Source organism: Pelobates fuscus, chromosome 4, assembly GCF_036172605.1.
Source record: "Pelobates fuscus isolate aPelFus1 chromosome 4, aPelFus1.pri, whole genome shotgun sequence".
Lineage (NCBI taxonomy): Eukaryota > Metazoa > Chordata > Amphibia > Anura > Pelobatidae > Pelobates > Pelobates fuscus.
The window spans coordinates 151,957,316-151,974,070 of NC_086320.1; the positions used below are offsets into that span (position 1 = coordinate 151,957,316).

Below are 16,755 nucleotides of genomic sequence, written 5' to 3' on the forward strand. Positions count from 1 at the left end.
CTTTTTTAGTAGCCACTTAGTCACAAACACTGGCCAAAATTGGCGGTTTTTGCATTTTTCACACACAAACAAATACTAACGCTAACTTTGGCCAGTGTTTGTGACCAAATGGCTACTAAAAAAGACTGGACATACCCCATTTGCAATACATTGGGTTGTCTACTATTGCAAATGGTGTGCCATTACGGGTGTAAATGTATTTCCTGGGCTACTATACAGTCTCAAAGGCAACGTAACCAATCTGTTGAATTTCAATTTCAAATGTAACATATTTGACCCTGTAACTTCCCAAAACACCATAAAACCTGTACATAGGGGGTACTGTTTTACACGTGAGACTTTGCTGAATACAAATATGTGTATTTTATTGCAGTAAAAGCAAACCGTATTATGACATTGACAGTTAAAATGTCATGTAGAACTAAAAAAAAATAAAAAAAAAATCTTATTTTCTCCCATTTTTTTCATATTAAATTATGTTTCGTAGCTAAATATTTGATATTAAATGAAAGCCCTGTTTACCCTGAATAAAATGATATATAATAAGGGGGGGTGCATTTAATATGAAAGAGGTGAATTACGGTTGGACAGACATATAGCGCAAATGCCAGGTTTTGTTTACGTTTTGTTCTGTTCACAACGTGTACATTTGGCTCAATCCTTAAGGGGTTAAGGAATATTTATTCACCATTTCCACAAATGTTCCTATCCTATTCTTCCCTTTTATATTGATATATATTTATTTTGTATATGGTAAGTTATTGGTTGTTAAGTGGTTAATAGTACTTTACAAACACAAATTGATCTGACCCAGCCTTGGAACTCACAAGCAACGTTCAGAATTTGACTAAACAAGTAGCTCAATGTAAATTGATACTCATAGATGGCCATTAGCCAGAAATAAAGTCAACTCACAAATTCTGCCTCTGTGAAAACATTCTTTTAAACTCTGTGCTGACACTAGATTATGTCACAAATTGGGAAAATACTTCTCTGCATTGGCAAGAACTACAATGGTACATAGCTCTAAGGGGATTTATTCACTAAACATTGAGTCTTGTTGCAAGAGAACTGCAAAATTAAAATCAAAACACATTTCATACTGTACTGTAACGGCCTAATGTTTGCAAAGCTTCTATTGATCCAAATATTACTGTTGAATGCATGGACCTGTTTAATTAATTGCAGAACCATAATACCATAGTGACACTAGAAAATTGTAATATAACAAAACACAGACTTTATTTGTTTATTGCCCAAGGCAGTGCCATTAATGATGGCTTGTCACAGATCTGACCATGCAAAGACACATGACTTGACAAATGTACAATGCCCTAAATATTTTATTCTGATACCTAACCTCTATTAGTAGAATGTTATATAGAATTCTGCAGAAGCAGTTATTCCCTAGTAGCTAAAAATCAAGCAGAATGATTGCTAAAAGCACCTTTTTAGCTTGTAACCTCAAAAAATAATTGATGGATTCTTTCCTGAGAAATCTAAAATGGACATGTATGAGTAAGATGTAAACCGTGTTTAGTTTGTCAGAGAAGCCACATTATATTCAAAATATCGCACAATAAGCCTTGTAAAACTGTTATTTTAAGCTAGGAAAATATATATTATTTACACGCATCCTTAATTCAAGTGAGAAGCTTGCAACCCAACCAGGGCCGGTGCAAGGATTCCTGCCGCCCTAGGCAAAGATCCATTTTGCCGCCCCCTCATGAATACAACTACATTCTCTCAAGGGTTTATTCACTAAACTCTCAATTTAGGTGAATTTAACATCAAATTGCAAAATTTAAGCAAAAACAGCTGAACTGTGACTATAGCGGAGTTGGAGAATTCTTCTAAGTCCGCTATTTTTGACTAAATTTGTCATTTGGTTTCCAGTAAGTTCTGATCAGATGTCCCTTTCCTTTACAGTGCTCATTCCTACTCTTAACAAGCTCTCTCATTAGCGTTTATCCCCACCTTTTTCTAGAAGTGTGCAGTCTCTATGTTCATGATTTCGCTACCTAATTCATACATCTAACACACATCTATACACATACTGGATAATACATACACCCATATATACCCGTACACCCATGCTGCCTAATTCGTACATCCATACACACATACTGCCTAATACATAAATCCATACAGGCAAGCTGCCTAACACATGACTATACACACATATTGTCTAATGCTTACATCCATACACACATACTGCTTAATACATAAATCCATACACAGGTACTGCCTATTTTTAATACATACATCCATACACACATACTGCCTAATGAATGCATACATTAATACACATACTGCCTAATGTATACATTTTACATTAAATACATAATTTATAGCGGTGATAAATAATGTATTTAATGAATTTGGTGGGTTTTTTTCTATAATATATAATTATATTAATATGTATTAGAAATATCATTGGTCACATGGTCACTTACACACTCTCACTAACACAAACTTACTGAAGTATACACACACAATGTCACTGACACACGCTAAAACACACCTAATGAAGTATACACACACACTCTAACACACAACTAATGAAGTATACACACTCACAATGTCACTGACACACTCTCACTAACACACACACACAATGTCACTTACACCAGTTTACAGTCACACTTTATACACACAAACATATACAAAATAATAAGCCCCCTTGGGGTCCATACCTGAGCTAGTAGTGGGGAGAGGGGAACTGTCCTCCAGCCTGCAGGTTGCTGCCCTTGTTCCTGGGCGGGCAGGAGAACCGTGCACTCAGAGCACAGCCTGCTTCCTGCTCCCTCCAGAGTTTTTCCATTGATTACAAGCATGGAGCAAACTGGCTTCCCCTACCTGCAGGATGTATCAGCTTGGGCGCTGGACTTACAGTGAGGGAGTCCAGCACAGGGAATGGATGGACTCTCAATGATATGGAGGGATCCCAGCAGATGAAACAGCTGCGATGGGGGTTGGCTAAACAGCCGCTCGCCCAGTGCTCCAGCCCCAGACATGAGCAGCCCAACGCATGCAGCCCACCAGGAAACTTCCCGGTGGGCGCCCCAGGCGAATGCCTTATTCACCTTATGGTAGCGCCGACCCTGAACCCAACTGCACACCCACAATTTTGCACAGAGAATACTGAGCAGAGCATCTCATACTACTGAACTCATTTTTGTGCACGACAATGTATTATAGCCTGCAAATGCCCATTTACACAGTTGTTACTCTTTTAGTTTTCACCTCCAAACCACTGGCATGTGTTTACAGGATAAACCTGAATGTGAATTTAAAATATTATGTTCCGTAAAGTGTCGCTGTCTCATATTTGCATGAAAGAGGCCTTTTAAATCTACCTACACTAATGGCACTCCAAGTGCTAATTACACAATCACTTACTGGTTGCTCCAACATTTTCCAATTTACTTTTTTTGAGAAAAATAACTCATATCCAACTTCTGCTAGGCAAATTTCCTTTTTTGATGTTATTCTTGAAAGGACTCATGCAGTAATTTACACAATATATATACTTAGAGTAGGAGATAATTCCCTTTAATGTTTGCTCATATAGTACTGTCTAAAACTGTGCAAATCATTTTTCTTTTTGAATAACATTTCATTGAAAGGTTTTCAGTACAATATGGCATGGTTACACTATTAGAAACAACTTATGCTTCTATATTTCAATAACATATAAAATTAATATTAAATAAATATTTAATCTAGTTGTTCTGGTGCATATAGTCAGTCCCTGCAGGCTTTTTAATGTAAACATAATTGATAAAAAGAAAAATAACTGAAAAAAAGGTAAAAATTACATTAGATCTTGCTATGGGGCTAACTTCTCCCGGAAGCTCGATCCTCCTCTGGTGACGTCATTGCATCTCACTGCACTTGGAGGGATATCAGGAAGGATAGCCTAAGGAGAGAACTTGGGTGCCACGAATAGGGGGTATGTATGCTGATATTGGTTGTCTGTCGCCAACATGCTATGCGTATTGACAATAGCCAAGTTAATGGCGTTACCGGAGGGGAATTTACAGCTTTGGCATCAAACTAGTTTAGCTCTTTTTTTTTTTTGCGATATCCATATAAATTTATAAACAATAACATTGCATACAATATCATTTATCTCTCTTGCGTATATTGTACTCCACTATCTTATCTTTTGCAGCATTTAAAACTAAAACGCTGCACATTCAGACTCCAAGCACCATAACCACTTCAAATCACTAAAGAGGTCATGGTGCTGTTTATAATGTAAAGGTACAATTTTTACCTTACAGAAATCTTACAGAAAAAAGTTATACTTTAAAAGGAGAATGTGTGTTTTAGTGCTTATGGTGCTTCAGTGTTTCTTTAGTAGACATGCACTTAGATTGTAAGCTCCTTTCACCAGAGTCCTTAATAACTTCTTTCCCTATTAACATTTCACATAGTTTGTTTCATATATGCTGTTATATCACCACATTTATATTGTAAATCACTGCAGAATATGTTGGCACTATATAAACACTTTTAATAATAATGTATTTAGAAAATATTTTATGAGGATGTATACATTGATGTCTCTAATTTTTACAGTTCTATAATAATAACTAATAATAATAGTCTATGTGGAATTATTTATGAAGAGATTTGGAGTTTCTTAATCATGTTTTGGAGGTGGGGGGTGGGAAGTGGATTTGGTCTCCATCCCACGAGGGATGGTTGGACAAAGACAATAAAGAGTAAAAAACCCTCCCGGGTCTGCTTGTAGAACAGAAAAATTACTTCCCACTGAGGTTGCTGTATAATTACGGTGTTTTCTAAAGATATGTCTTGACTGGGTGAATATACATCAAGCAGCCAATCAGCATATAACCAAGATATTAAATGGTCCAATTAAAGGAACACTCTAGCACCATGACCACTACAGCCTGCCCTGGCACCCTCCCAGGGCAATGTGTAAAATGTTGTTGTTTTTAACCTGGGTGGCCTGAGCACCTATGGCATCAGTTCTTCTCCTGCAAGGCAAGCTGGGTGGCTTAAAGGGACACTGCAGACCCCTAAAAAACGTTAAAGGACCACTATAGTGCCCTGAGGGTTCCCCCACCCTCAGTGTCCCCCTCCCGCCGGGCTCTAGGGGTTGGAAGGGGTTAAACTTACCTCTTTCTCCAGCGCCAGGCGGGGTACTCTCCTCCTCCTTGGCTGAATGCGCATGCGCAGAAGGAGCCGCGTGCGCATTCAGCCAGTCCATGCAAAAGCATTCTCAATGCTTTCCTATGGATGCTGGCGTCTTCTCACTGTGAAAATCACAGTGAGAAGCGCGGAAGCCCTCTAGCCGCTGTCAATGAGACAGCCACTAGAGGCTGGATTAAAACTATTATAAACATAGCAGTTTCTCTGAAACTGCTATGTTTATAGAAAAAAGGGTTGAACCTAGCACCCAGACCACTTCATTAAGCTGAAGTGGTCTGGGTGCCTATAGTGGTCCTTTAACTTGCTGAAAAGCATTAAGTGTGAAGATGGTATCCTCTTTTTTTCATTTTGCTAAATGTGTAGATTTCAAAAGAAATTAACACTTTTATGAATTAACCTGGTTATGCTCACTTGGCTTTCAAGCAGACAACCATTCCTGTTACTTCCTGGTTTCGTTAGCTCAGTGGAGCTAAACTGAAAAGGGAGCAATAGCTCAGAGCACCTGCCTTACAAACACTTCTCACAGAGCTGCATTTGAACATCTGTAATTGGACAGCAACAGATAGTCTGGGTGGGGTAAGAAGGACAAGGTTTGCAAAGGCAAAAGATAAGAGAACTACAGATTTTTTTTTTTTAGATTTACCTATTAAACAATGATTTTTAATATTTAGGTAATGAAGTTTCCCCTTACTAAGCTAAAGCAAGGTGGTACAGTACCGTGCTCATTGGCTGAGGGTGCTCAGCTAATGCTTGCAGCTACTGAGGATAGTCCTACATAGCCCTGCTTATCCTTTAAGAAGACTCCAGAAGCAGGGGCTGCTGGTGCCCAGCAGAACTCGGGTAAGTCTTCAACAGTTTTGAAATGGTTTGAAAAATTAGACATGGAGGTCAACAGGGCACTCTTGGCACCATAAACTCTCCAACGGGCTAAAACACATTGTAAAAAAGGCAAGCCCTTAAAATTGTACACACACACATTTGAAAGTGCCTCAATATGCAAATTCATGTAAGTCAATTTAAAAGGACAAAGAGGGACCCAACATTTAAAAAAGGGAGACTGATTTAGGTTTGTGAGTGTTATCGGAGATGGATTGTCCTGCGCAATCTTAGGTAACAATTTTCAAAAACAATGAAATATATTTTAGAACTAGAACAATGTATCGTATTTACACAGACTGATTTCTAAACACATTTATTGTAGTTTAAATGCACATTACCATGGGTATTATTGCTGTGGAGCTCTGTTATACACCCAGACACGCTAATATGTAGCTTCTAGAATAGAGGGACATTAGGAGAGAAAAGATGTACAGAAAGATTTGGGCCCAAAACAGGTAATGTCCTTCCTAAATAGGGAAACTTTGGGGGTATGTTTATATTGTATTATTGACCCTCTAAATTGCATATTAAAGGCACATTCCCTACAATATACAGCACTTTGAATACATATAATTTAGATGTACAGTATAAGATATAAAATGTACAAACACATGCTGGAGTTAGGCATTCCCTTTTAAAATGTCTGACTTTCATTCAGATTAATTAATTGACTCCCTGCATGATTCCCATGTTGCTGCAACTAGATTTGTTGCTGTCCTCCCAGCAGTGGTTTGTAATGTCTGCCTGTCTGTATGTTTTAAATTTTAGAGACATGACTGTGTTTTCCCCTCTCCTAGCACTGAATTGTGATCACAGACTGCAGAGGTAAGAATTCTATACAAAGGCATGTCCCTCCCTGTCTTCCAAGCAAGCAATTAATACACATTCACTAGCTACTAGTTATTTCTGGGGAGGGCCTAGCAACATATTAGTATCACTATGTTTGAAGCGTGAGAAAGAGCTTTTGTTAATAATTAGACTGCAAGTTAGGACTTTTCTGGTAAATAGTAGGGTTATTTTGTCAGGCTGTGGCAGTTTCATCAGTTGCATACACGTTTTTCAAATGTATTTAATCCAAAGACTTCACAAATTTTTAAAAACAACATGTACATCGATTGATCTAATTGTGTTTACCATCTTATGAATTTAAGTTATCCTTTTCAAGCTAAAAAGCATTTCACTTAAAACAGGTCATGGCTTGGCCTCCATTTAATCCTTTGGGTGCCAGACTACAATGTTTTGAAATGCATTCAGCAGAACTAAAGGGTTAACTAAACAGAGATTGTCATGTGTGCATACTAAAAAGTTTTTTTTCCAAAATATATATACAAACAGAAGTCTGAAATATGTAAAATTGTTTCTTCCACTTCCTGTCTCCTGCTGTAATACTGGTATATGTTGATAAATTATTTGTTTGGAGAATATTACTTAGATCAAATAACTTGCACCATGTCCAACTAGAAGACGGAATTAGTTAAAACCTAAATAGCACAGATTGTTGATAGTCAGCTATGATGATATCATTTTGCCACGGAAATGGTCCAGACAAAAGTCTACGAACAAGACCTTTTTGTATGAACCTTTGCCAGAATGTTCTGTCTTCTTGTGTTGCTTTATGATCAGAATATTGAAAAGGCAATCTTCTCAAAAATATATCTAAATGAAAGGACCAAGATGATTATTATGAATGCAAGTTCCCTTGTGTCATTTGACTTACCATTTTATTAGATTGCTTTAAAAATTACAAATGATAATATAATCCCCACCCCCAACACTCTGGTGTTTATTCACTAACCATCAACATGTAGTGTATTGAAAGCCAAATTGCAGAGTGGGGCAAAACCCTCTTTTAAAAAAAATATGTAAAGCCCAGAATAAAATATTAGCTTGGAAAAACATTTTTTAATAGCTTAAGTCACATAGCTTTATTCACTAAACTGTGAATTGCAGTGAACTGAGAGCCGATTTGCAAAATTCAGGCTACAAAAGCCAAACAATGCCTACAGTTCTTAGAATGTTTATAGGAGCCAATTTGGCCTGCATTTTGAATAAAGGTTTTAAATTCTCTTAATTAATTGTTTGAGTAAACAAACTATGCAGCTTGGTTATCTTGGTCTGAATTTTGCAATTATTTTTATAATTCACTGTTTATGGATAAACATCCACATTTTATGTCAGGTAATGCTAACTGGTAGAGACCCAGCTGTTGTAGAACTGCAACTTCTGTGATGTCTGGAAGTGATAAGAACCTCTGACTTTGGTCATTCTCATATTTGCGTGAAAAGTATGTTTAATGTTTAAATAAATGAGTATATTTCAGGGTTTAATGCAACCCCTGTTTGATATTGTTACACTAAGGCTTCCATAATTCCCTACAGCCTATAACTGGTAGAGATTAATGGGAGTTCTATTCCAAAAACATCTGGTTGACAATAGTTCAACATACACAAAGGGGAGTTCAGCCACCTTCAATAGATAGGAGGTGACACTTCTTACTATTAAACTAAGGCCACTTCTTCAGTTACTAGGAATACCCACTATCTTGGTAGTTACAAAATAAAGAATGTTATTTACTAAATTTAACATTGTGCTAAATCTAAAAAAAAAAAAAAATCAATTTAAAAAAAAAGCTGTAACTGTAGCCAAGATGGAGAATTTTCTAAATATGCTCTTTAATTTTTTTTTTATTCTCTACAATTCAGTCTTTGGTGAATAAAGTATAAAGTATAGATAAATACAGCCATTTTGGTATCCCTTGGAGTGAAACATATAATGATTTGAACACATGGACACATTTTTAACAAAATATGCACACACATTGTTTTAGGCAGTTTTAAGTGGAACATGCCAAATAATGAACCCCTGCTTCACTTTGCCTGTAAATCCCTTTTAGTTCTGCTTTTGAGGATGGTGCCTTAATCATAATGGATGTATAGCAGCTGTTGGGCCTATTGCATGCATTCACGCCACCTTTTGACCTCTATTCTCCATCAATTATCGAATTGCAAGCTTTCTTGATTAGAATTCTTACTTTCTTTTAAGTAGTTCTACCTTTTGTTATAATCTCACTGCAGTTAAAAAAAAAATACAAAAATTTGCACATTTCAGTCTCCAGATTTATCCGAGACCTTGCAGTTTATAATTGTAACACTTAACTTTCATAACAGTAGACTCATTATTATGATTTTTTTTTTTTAAATCTGTCTTCAAGCTCAGGCCGTGCACCTTTTCTACAATTTTGTATTTATGGTATTTAAGAACTAACAAAACACCACATGTGTGTGGATGGTTTAGTTTCCATTGAGAAACAAAATATGTTTTGGAGGACCAATCGAAGAACATAACTGTTGAATATACTGCAGGTTCTGTTGGTGCCATGCAAACTAAGTGATGTGTTTCTTTTTATTGTGTGTGGCAATAGCCATGATGTACTTTTGCAAAAATCACAAACGTGCTGGCTGCCACAGAGCTGATGCACAAGTGACAAGCAATTCATGCCTTGTCCAGATCCCATTGCTGGTTTTCAGAGGCATGGGGGCCCCAAACTGCATCTGCAGACACCAAGGTCAGGCAGAGATGACAAATGTCTGATGAGGCTTCTCAGGAGGCAGTGGGGAAGGGCTTATACGTGAAATGATCTCCAGATGGGAGATGCAGTGTCATTCGTGCTTACTAGGTTCCCTGCTCTTTCTTGGCAAACCTGCCTAGTAACATTTTCTATTCTCTAAAATATATCGAGTGATACCTGCATTATCATAAAACAATGCTTTTTAAATGTACTGATTTTTTTTAAAATTGTGATGTGTAACAAGCAGTTAGATTTAATGTATTCCTTTTTTTTTTTTTTTAATCGCTGCATAATTTATTTTATAATTAGAAATATTAGCTTAATTTGCATTACTTGCATCACAAAAAAAAAAAAAAAGTTTAAAAATCCCTTAATTCCGTGTTTAACTGGAGGTTGTTCGCCTTTCTGCTGCATTCCTCGAAATTTCCTAGACAGCATAACAAGCTGTGATACTCACTCATTACTTGGAAGAATAGCCTGCCAACATTTTTATTTCCCTACTTTCACTGTACGTGTTCAGAATATAAGTAACATTGTTACCACGTTACATTTTGGATGCCATTTTTTTTCTAAACTCAAGGACCAATACTGAAATCTAAAGCTATAGCTCCACCCCTGCACAAGTCACATAACTCAGAAGAAAGACAGAAGCTATATACAAGAACAGAAGAATGACAAAGCCAATCAGATTTAAGGGTTCAGTTCCAGCTGAGTTTATTTCCTTTAAAAAAAAAAAAAAAAAAAAAGTTATTTACAGAAGTATATCAACAATCTGACAGGCAGTGAAATAGACATTAGCTGGCATGATTTATGCCTCAAATCTTTGTTTTGTGGCCTGATGGTTAGACAAAATTATTTTGTACGGCATATTGCACAGGATGGATTATTAATTTTTTTAAAAACAATTAAAAAAAAATTTTAAGAAAATTTTATGTTAAAACAGAACTACCTCAATAGGTAGAACTTCTAGTGCCTGTCATTGAATTACATACATAAACACACATTTTTTTTTTCCATTTTTGCTTATTATAATAGACTTAAATGTACAAAGATGTTTTCACTTTCTTCAGTTTTTCATCTTAAAAACACAACAGCTAGAAACCTGAATACATATGCTATCGTCATGCCAAAAAGAGACTAAAACAATTATAGTTTAGCGACAAGTATAAAAAGGATTAAATAGTCAAATACGAGAATGAAAAACGCAGTACATAGTGTCGCGAACTCAAATCGGCATTTAGATAGATCCAGTGGTTTAAACGGCACGGGTTTTTTTTGTATTATTAAAAAAGTGCAAAAAATGTATTCGAGAAGTTAAAGCTACAGGATCCCTTTTTTGCTTATTATGTGCACTGGTTGCTTTAAAGCATTGGAATACAGACTGGCTTAGTTACCCCTGGAAGGGACAAGCATTTGCTAGAAGCTCCCCAGCATCAAAAGGATTAGAAAAAGCAAGCATTTTAAAGCAGGAGGAGGCTAGTATTTATATATTAAAAAAAAAAAAAAAAAAAGTGTATGGGTCCATGTCTCACCACTGTGCCTACCTACTGGAAATAGGCAATTCAAACATTGTTCCTTTCTCCACGTTGGAGTATAACAGTGCCAAAGAAGAATGCACGCCAAGATTCTACCAAGGCAGTACAATAGAGAAAAAAAAATTATACAAAATAAACAAAACTCTGAAGATTAGTTATAAAGAGCTATATAAATACTACATATGATTAATACAAAGACATTTTTTTGTAGTTTTCAACCAATATACAGTGTATTATGAATACTCTGGAGGTGTGAATGCTGAGTGCACAAGGCTGGAAGGGATGCTGTCACTTTAAAAAGCCTGCAGATTGAAGTGTGTAAACATGGAAATCTAGGCTGGTTAAACTTTATTATTTTTGTTTGAGATAGCAACCAGCCTCCCTGTTTGCAAAATTGTCAGGAAAAAAAAGAAAATCAAACAGCGATTGACACCAGTTTAAACACCCCCTTATATATTTTTTACAAAAATACACTGAGAAAATAATCAAACGTTTTCATCTCTCTTCTTTCTTTTTAAAAGTGTCAAAAGTCTACATTTAAATATAAAAAAAAACTTAAAAAGTTAAAACTCTAGCCCTTCAGTGAAGGAGACAAAAACGGTGCAGGGAAAAAAAAAGGTTGGATGGAGTAGTACTACAAAATTAAAAAGAAAATAAAAATAAAGATTTAACATAAAAATTTTGGCCAGTATAAATATGTCCACATATAAAATGGCATCTGATTACATTTACAAGAGGGGTTGGGGAGAAACAATATGGATTATCAATGAGAGAACAAAAAAGTATCTTCATTTACAACTACTGATTAATAACACATACATACTCTGAGAAAAATTTGGTCCTGAATTAATTGTTGTAGTCCAGCACAGATTTGAGTTGCGTTTGAATCCTTAAAGAGTTAAGAATGAGTAAAAAGCTGGTGATTTTTGTAGGAATCAAACATAGCGCCATCTATCTGCTTTATATTACCCTAACACTAAAACTGTTCAACAGTCTTACAGAAACCTTAAAAAGATAGACAGGATAACATGCTATATTAACCCACCAGTGAAATCAACACCATCACGATTCTGAGCAAGAGAGAAAACACATTTTTTTTTCTTTTAAAAGAATCGCCCTTTTACCCCCCAGGTACCACATAAATATGTAACTTGGTGTAGTTCAGAAGATCTACCTTCCTCCTTAAAAGTAGTGTCCTTGATAAAATAAAAAAGTCCATCTTTTTAGGGATGGTTTCTAAAGAAAAAGCTGGGTGACCCAATGGGTACCTTCCTTCTCTAGTCGTGCAAATCCATTACAGTCCTGTTACTACTACAAAAAATAATAGTAAATCAAAATAAAAAATACCCCTTGATCCACCGACTGGTTTCCAAATAAAAAAAACAAGGGGTGATGGGGAAGGTTGTTTTTTGGGGAATCTCTTCGCCCTTTTAAATATGTCAGTCTCATGTTCTGTTTTTCATTAAGCTGATGCTTTGTGCTCCTTCCTCTCCTCTCCTGCTGGAAGGCAGAGCCTTGTCCTGGTGCTGGAAGGGAAGAGTCCCATGTCTCCCCTGACAGGGGAGGTAGACAATGCTTAAAGGGCTGGTTCAGTGCCCTCTCCCCACATCTCTGACAATCAGCTCGGCTCCCTTTACGTCTCATTTTAATTTGTTTCAAATCTTCCTTTACCCAACAATGTGTGGAGCCCCAAGAGCCTTCATCATCCTCCTCCTCCTCAACCTCTCCAGTCTGCAAATTGTACAATCAGGAGGGCTTCTCTGGGTTTTTCTTTTTATGGGGTTGGGAGGACAGAAGGGGTGCTGTCTCCCTGGGCTGCTAAAATCAACAATCCCTTTTAATTGTGTTTTGCTTAGTAAGTCAAGCAGTTTAGTAGAGCAGAGAGTGTGCCCTGCCCCCTCTCTCTGTCTGTCCCTGGACCCTGGCTGCTCACCCTGCTCCGGCTGGCTGGCTCAGTAGGTGAACACCAGGTTGGAGATGCTGGACTCCAGCCAGTCCCCGGAGATCATCTCACTCACCTCGGGCGTGCAATAGTCCGGGAACTCGAAGTGGGATCCCGAGCCGGGCTCGAAGTTAAAGTCCAGGTCCCTGTCCAGGGCGGAGGACGAGAAGCTGCCCAGGGACATGCTCTCAAAGCCCGGGCTGGGGTTCAGTTCCAGCAGTTCGTCCTCCAGCTCCTCGTCCGAGGAAGAAGCCGAGGATGATGAGGAGAAGGAGGAGGAGGATGCGGAGGAGGGGGAGGATGCAGCCGAAGAGGAGGAGTGAGAGGTGGACGGGGCCGGGGAGGACGCACTCGGGTAGCCGCCGTGCTCAGACGGGGAGCCGGGGGAGTCGTGCATGGAGCCGGCCCCGTCCTCGTACAGGCTGAGCGGGTCGCTGGCCTCGGTGGAGCCGCTGCTGAGGGTCGGGCTGGCGGGCACGGCTACCGGAGAGGAGCCCTGGTAGCCGGGGGTGTTGAAGATGTAGAGCCGGTGCTTGGGCTTCTTGTCCGGGGCTCCGTGCCGGGAGGAGGCGGCGGTCCGGGACTTGTATAGCGAGTGGTGGTCCAGCATGCAGGGCTGCTCCGGGGGGCTCTTACCGCCCAGCACAGGCTTACTGTGCGGCTTGCTGCACGGCTTGGCCCCGCCGCCGCCGCTCTTCTTCTGTGCGGGGGGCTTGGCTCCACCGCAGCCCCCGGGGTGTCCGGCCCCAGACACGCTCCCCAGCGGGCTGCCGCAGCCCTTCTCCCCGGGCTTGGAGCTGCCGGACTTCACCTTCTTCCTGGGCCGGTACTTGTAGTCCGGGTAGTCCGCCATGTGTTTGAGCCGCAGCCGCTCGGCCTCCCGGATAAAGGGGATCTTGTCGCTGTCTTTGAGCTGTTTCCAGCGTTTCCCGAGCCGCTTGGAGATCTCGGCATTGTGCATGTCCGGGCTCTGCTCCATGATCTTCCGCCGCTCGATCTGAGACCACACCATGAATGCATTCATCGGTCTCTTGATGTGCCCGCTCGGGGTCTTGCACCAGCTCGGGTCGTCTGCCTTGCCCCCGGTGGAGGCTGTGGATCCCGGGGTGGGGGAGGATGCCATGTCCAGCTCTATCCCGGCCCCGGAGTCCGAGCTCTCCCCGGCCAGCAGAGCCTCGCTGTTGTCGGCTCCGTTGTTGCTTTGCTGCACCATGCTCGTGGCGATCCCCGCACACAGTGTGCTCCCTGGCTCAGGCCAGCGTGTACAGCCCGGGTACAGCGCCGAGCAGGCTCCGCTCAGTACTGAACACACTGCGCGTTACTGGAAAGCATCACTGTCCGGGCACTCGGGGAACACTGAGCCAGAGAATGTTAATAAAAACAGAATGTTCAGTAAAAAATATTAAAAATAGTAATAATAATAATCCCAGCAGTCAGTCTGTCTGTCAGTGCTGTGCAGTACAGAGTATGTGAGCGGCACACAGGCAGTGAGTGTTATCCTGTATCAGTTATTCCAGGCAGGATGCAGTGCTTGGTCGGTGCAGCTGTACACTGATATGGTATAGGATGTATATAGGGCTTTATGTCCCCTGACTGACTGCCCCCCCTTCTTTTTCCTCTTTTTTTTCCCCTTTTTATTTTTTTTCTTTTTCTTAAAACTGTTTCTCTTGCAGCAGCTCAGAGCTCTCCTCAATTCCGCCTCGCGCCGCTTTATCGCTTCCCCGAACGCGTACCAGCCAATAGGGTGCTGTTTCCAACGCTTCCTCGTGCCAAGCTCCGCCCCGGCTCTGCCCATTGGCTGGGAACGCGATGCAATAATAATCACCGCGTGCAATGAGAAGCTCCAGCGCTGACCTCATTCCGATTCACACAGCAAACTTTCCTCGTGCCAGAGCCGGGAGAGGAGAGAGCGCGTGCAGCACGCTGCATGGACACCGTATGGGCTAAAGGAGCTCTCCATAGAGCTCCACATTATCCCATTATACCTGTCACAGCTCAGCTAGGGGAGCTCTCAATAAAGCTCCATACTATCTCATTGTACCAGTCACAGCTCAGCCAGGGGAGCTCTCAACAGAGCTCCATACTATATAGCCCCACACTATCCCATTATACCTGTCACAGCTCAGCCAGGGGAGCCCTCAACAGAGCTCCATACTATCTCATTATACCTGTCACAGCTCAGCCAGGGGAGCTCTCAACAGAGCTCCATGCTATATAGCCCCATACTATCCCATTATACCTGTCACAGCTCAGCCAGGGGAGCTCTCAATAGAGCTCCATATTATCCCATTGTACCTGTCACAGCGCAGCCAGGGGAGCTCTCAACAGAGCTCCATACTATATAGCCCCATACTATCCCATTGTATCTGTCACAGCCTGGCAGGAGAGCTCTCCATACAATCCCATTATACATGTCACAGATCAGCCAGTATACGTAGTGCCCTCCAAGGTACAGGAGATGGGCATTTAATGTCATGAATGGTACCCACGAAATGCATATCCCCATACAAGCCATGAGCTCTTTATATAAGAACTCGATAGACTAATGTTTATCACTGCTGTCATGCCAACCGCAGTACTCTACATACATCCGCTGTGAGTATAACCATATATATAAACCTCTATCTTTAACTCTGTATCTGTGTGTATATATAGATATATAAATACAAATAAATGACTTGCACGAGCACTCGGCTGCAGCCTTTCACTGCAGGGGGTCTTCCTTCTATCCTCCTCCACTGTCAATGAGGAAAGTGGCTATATGACCTTATTAATGTCAGGTGGACACTGGGCTACGAGCTGTATAGGGCTAAATCCTGTTCTTTTATTCACACGTGCAAAAGGGGGTGTGAGCACAATAACCCTCAGTCTATCTCCAGTGCAGCAAATTTCACATGCTTGTACAAGACACGCAAAACTACGAATTTTCAGTGAATATAACTTGTACATTTAAGCTGAATTCTCCACTATGTATCATAAACTGTGTATATTTGACTAAAACGTAGAGATCCAAGAGAAATCAGCCACGAGAAGAGCTAGTGATCTGTCAGGATGTGTCACACCCCCTTTTGCCTTCATTCTCCGAGCGATGATACACTGTAACGACAGGCACACAGGGCAACACTCCACATACATAGTAACACACATTGTCTGCTGCATTCTAAGGATGGAACACACTGAAACCAAGGTTACTGGCCAGCAATGTAGGGATGGGGAGTCGTTCCTAGCGCCCTGCAAGCCCCCTTCCCTACTCTTCCCAAATAGAGTATTTTTAGAAATGGAAACATTTGCCTATGTTATTATGCAGCAATGGTAAATGATAACGAGTTCTGCTTCATGTCTCTGGCGCTCACATGGTTAACTCGATTACTAAGTATATTAGAACAGCCTGATTGTCCCCGAGTCTAGTTGTTCTGCCTATTGCTGGCACACTGCTCAGAGCAGTTCTCTCCATGTCTCCTCTATTATAAGCAGCAGCCGCCAGCACACGTGCTCCTCCTGTTGAAGTTTCCCCCAGGCCAAGCACAGAGAGAGAGAGAGAGGGAGGGAGGAAAGGCGGCAAGCGGCGGCGGGTAAGGGCAGCTGCAGAGAGTAGGCAGTCTGTAGTGGAGGTGGATCTCTGCATTAGCCCTCCCTGTCTGCTCTAT

At 40.5% G+C, this 16,755-nt stretch overlaps 1 protein-coding gene across 1 annotated transcript; it reads right to left on the reverse strand.

The window, feature by feature from the left end:
* Positions 1-10,315: 10,315 nt before the first annotated feature.
* On the reverse strand, positions 10,316-14,807 carry SOX4 (SRY-box transcription factor 4). Its single transcript, XM_063451681.1, has one exon. It carries the CDS (start codon positions 14,319-14,321, stop codon positions 13,119-13,121), a length of 1,203 nt encoding a protein of 400 aa, XP_063307751.1. The 5' UTR covers positions 14,322-14,807; the 3' UTR covers positions 10,316-13,118.
* Positions 14,808-16,755: the final 1,948 nt, after the last annotated feature.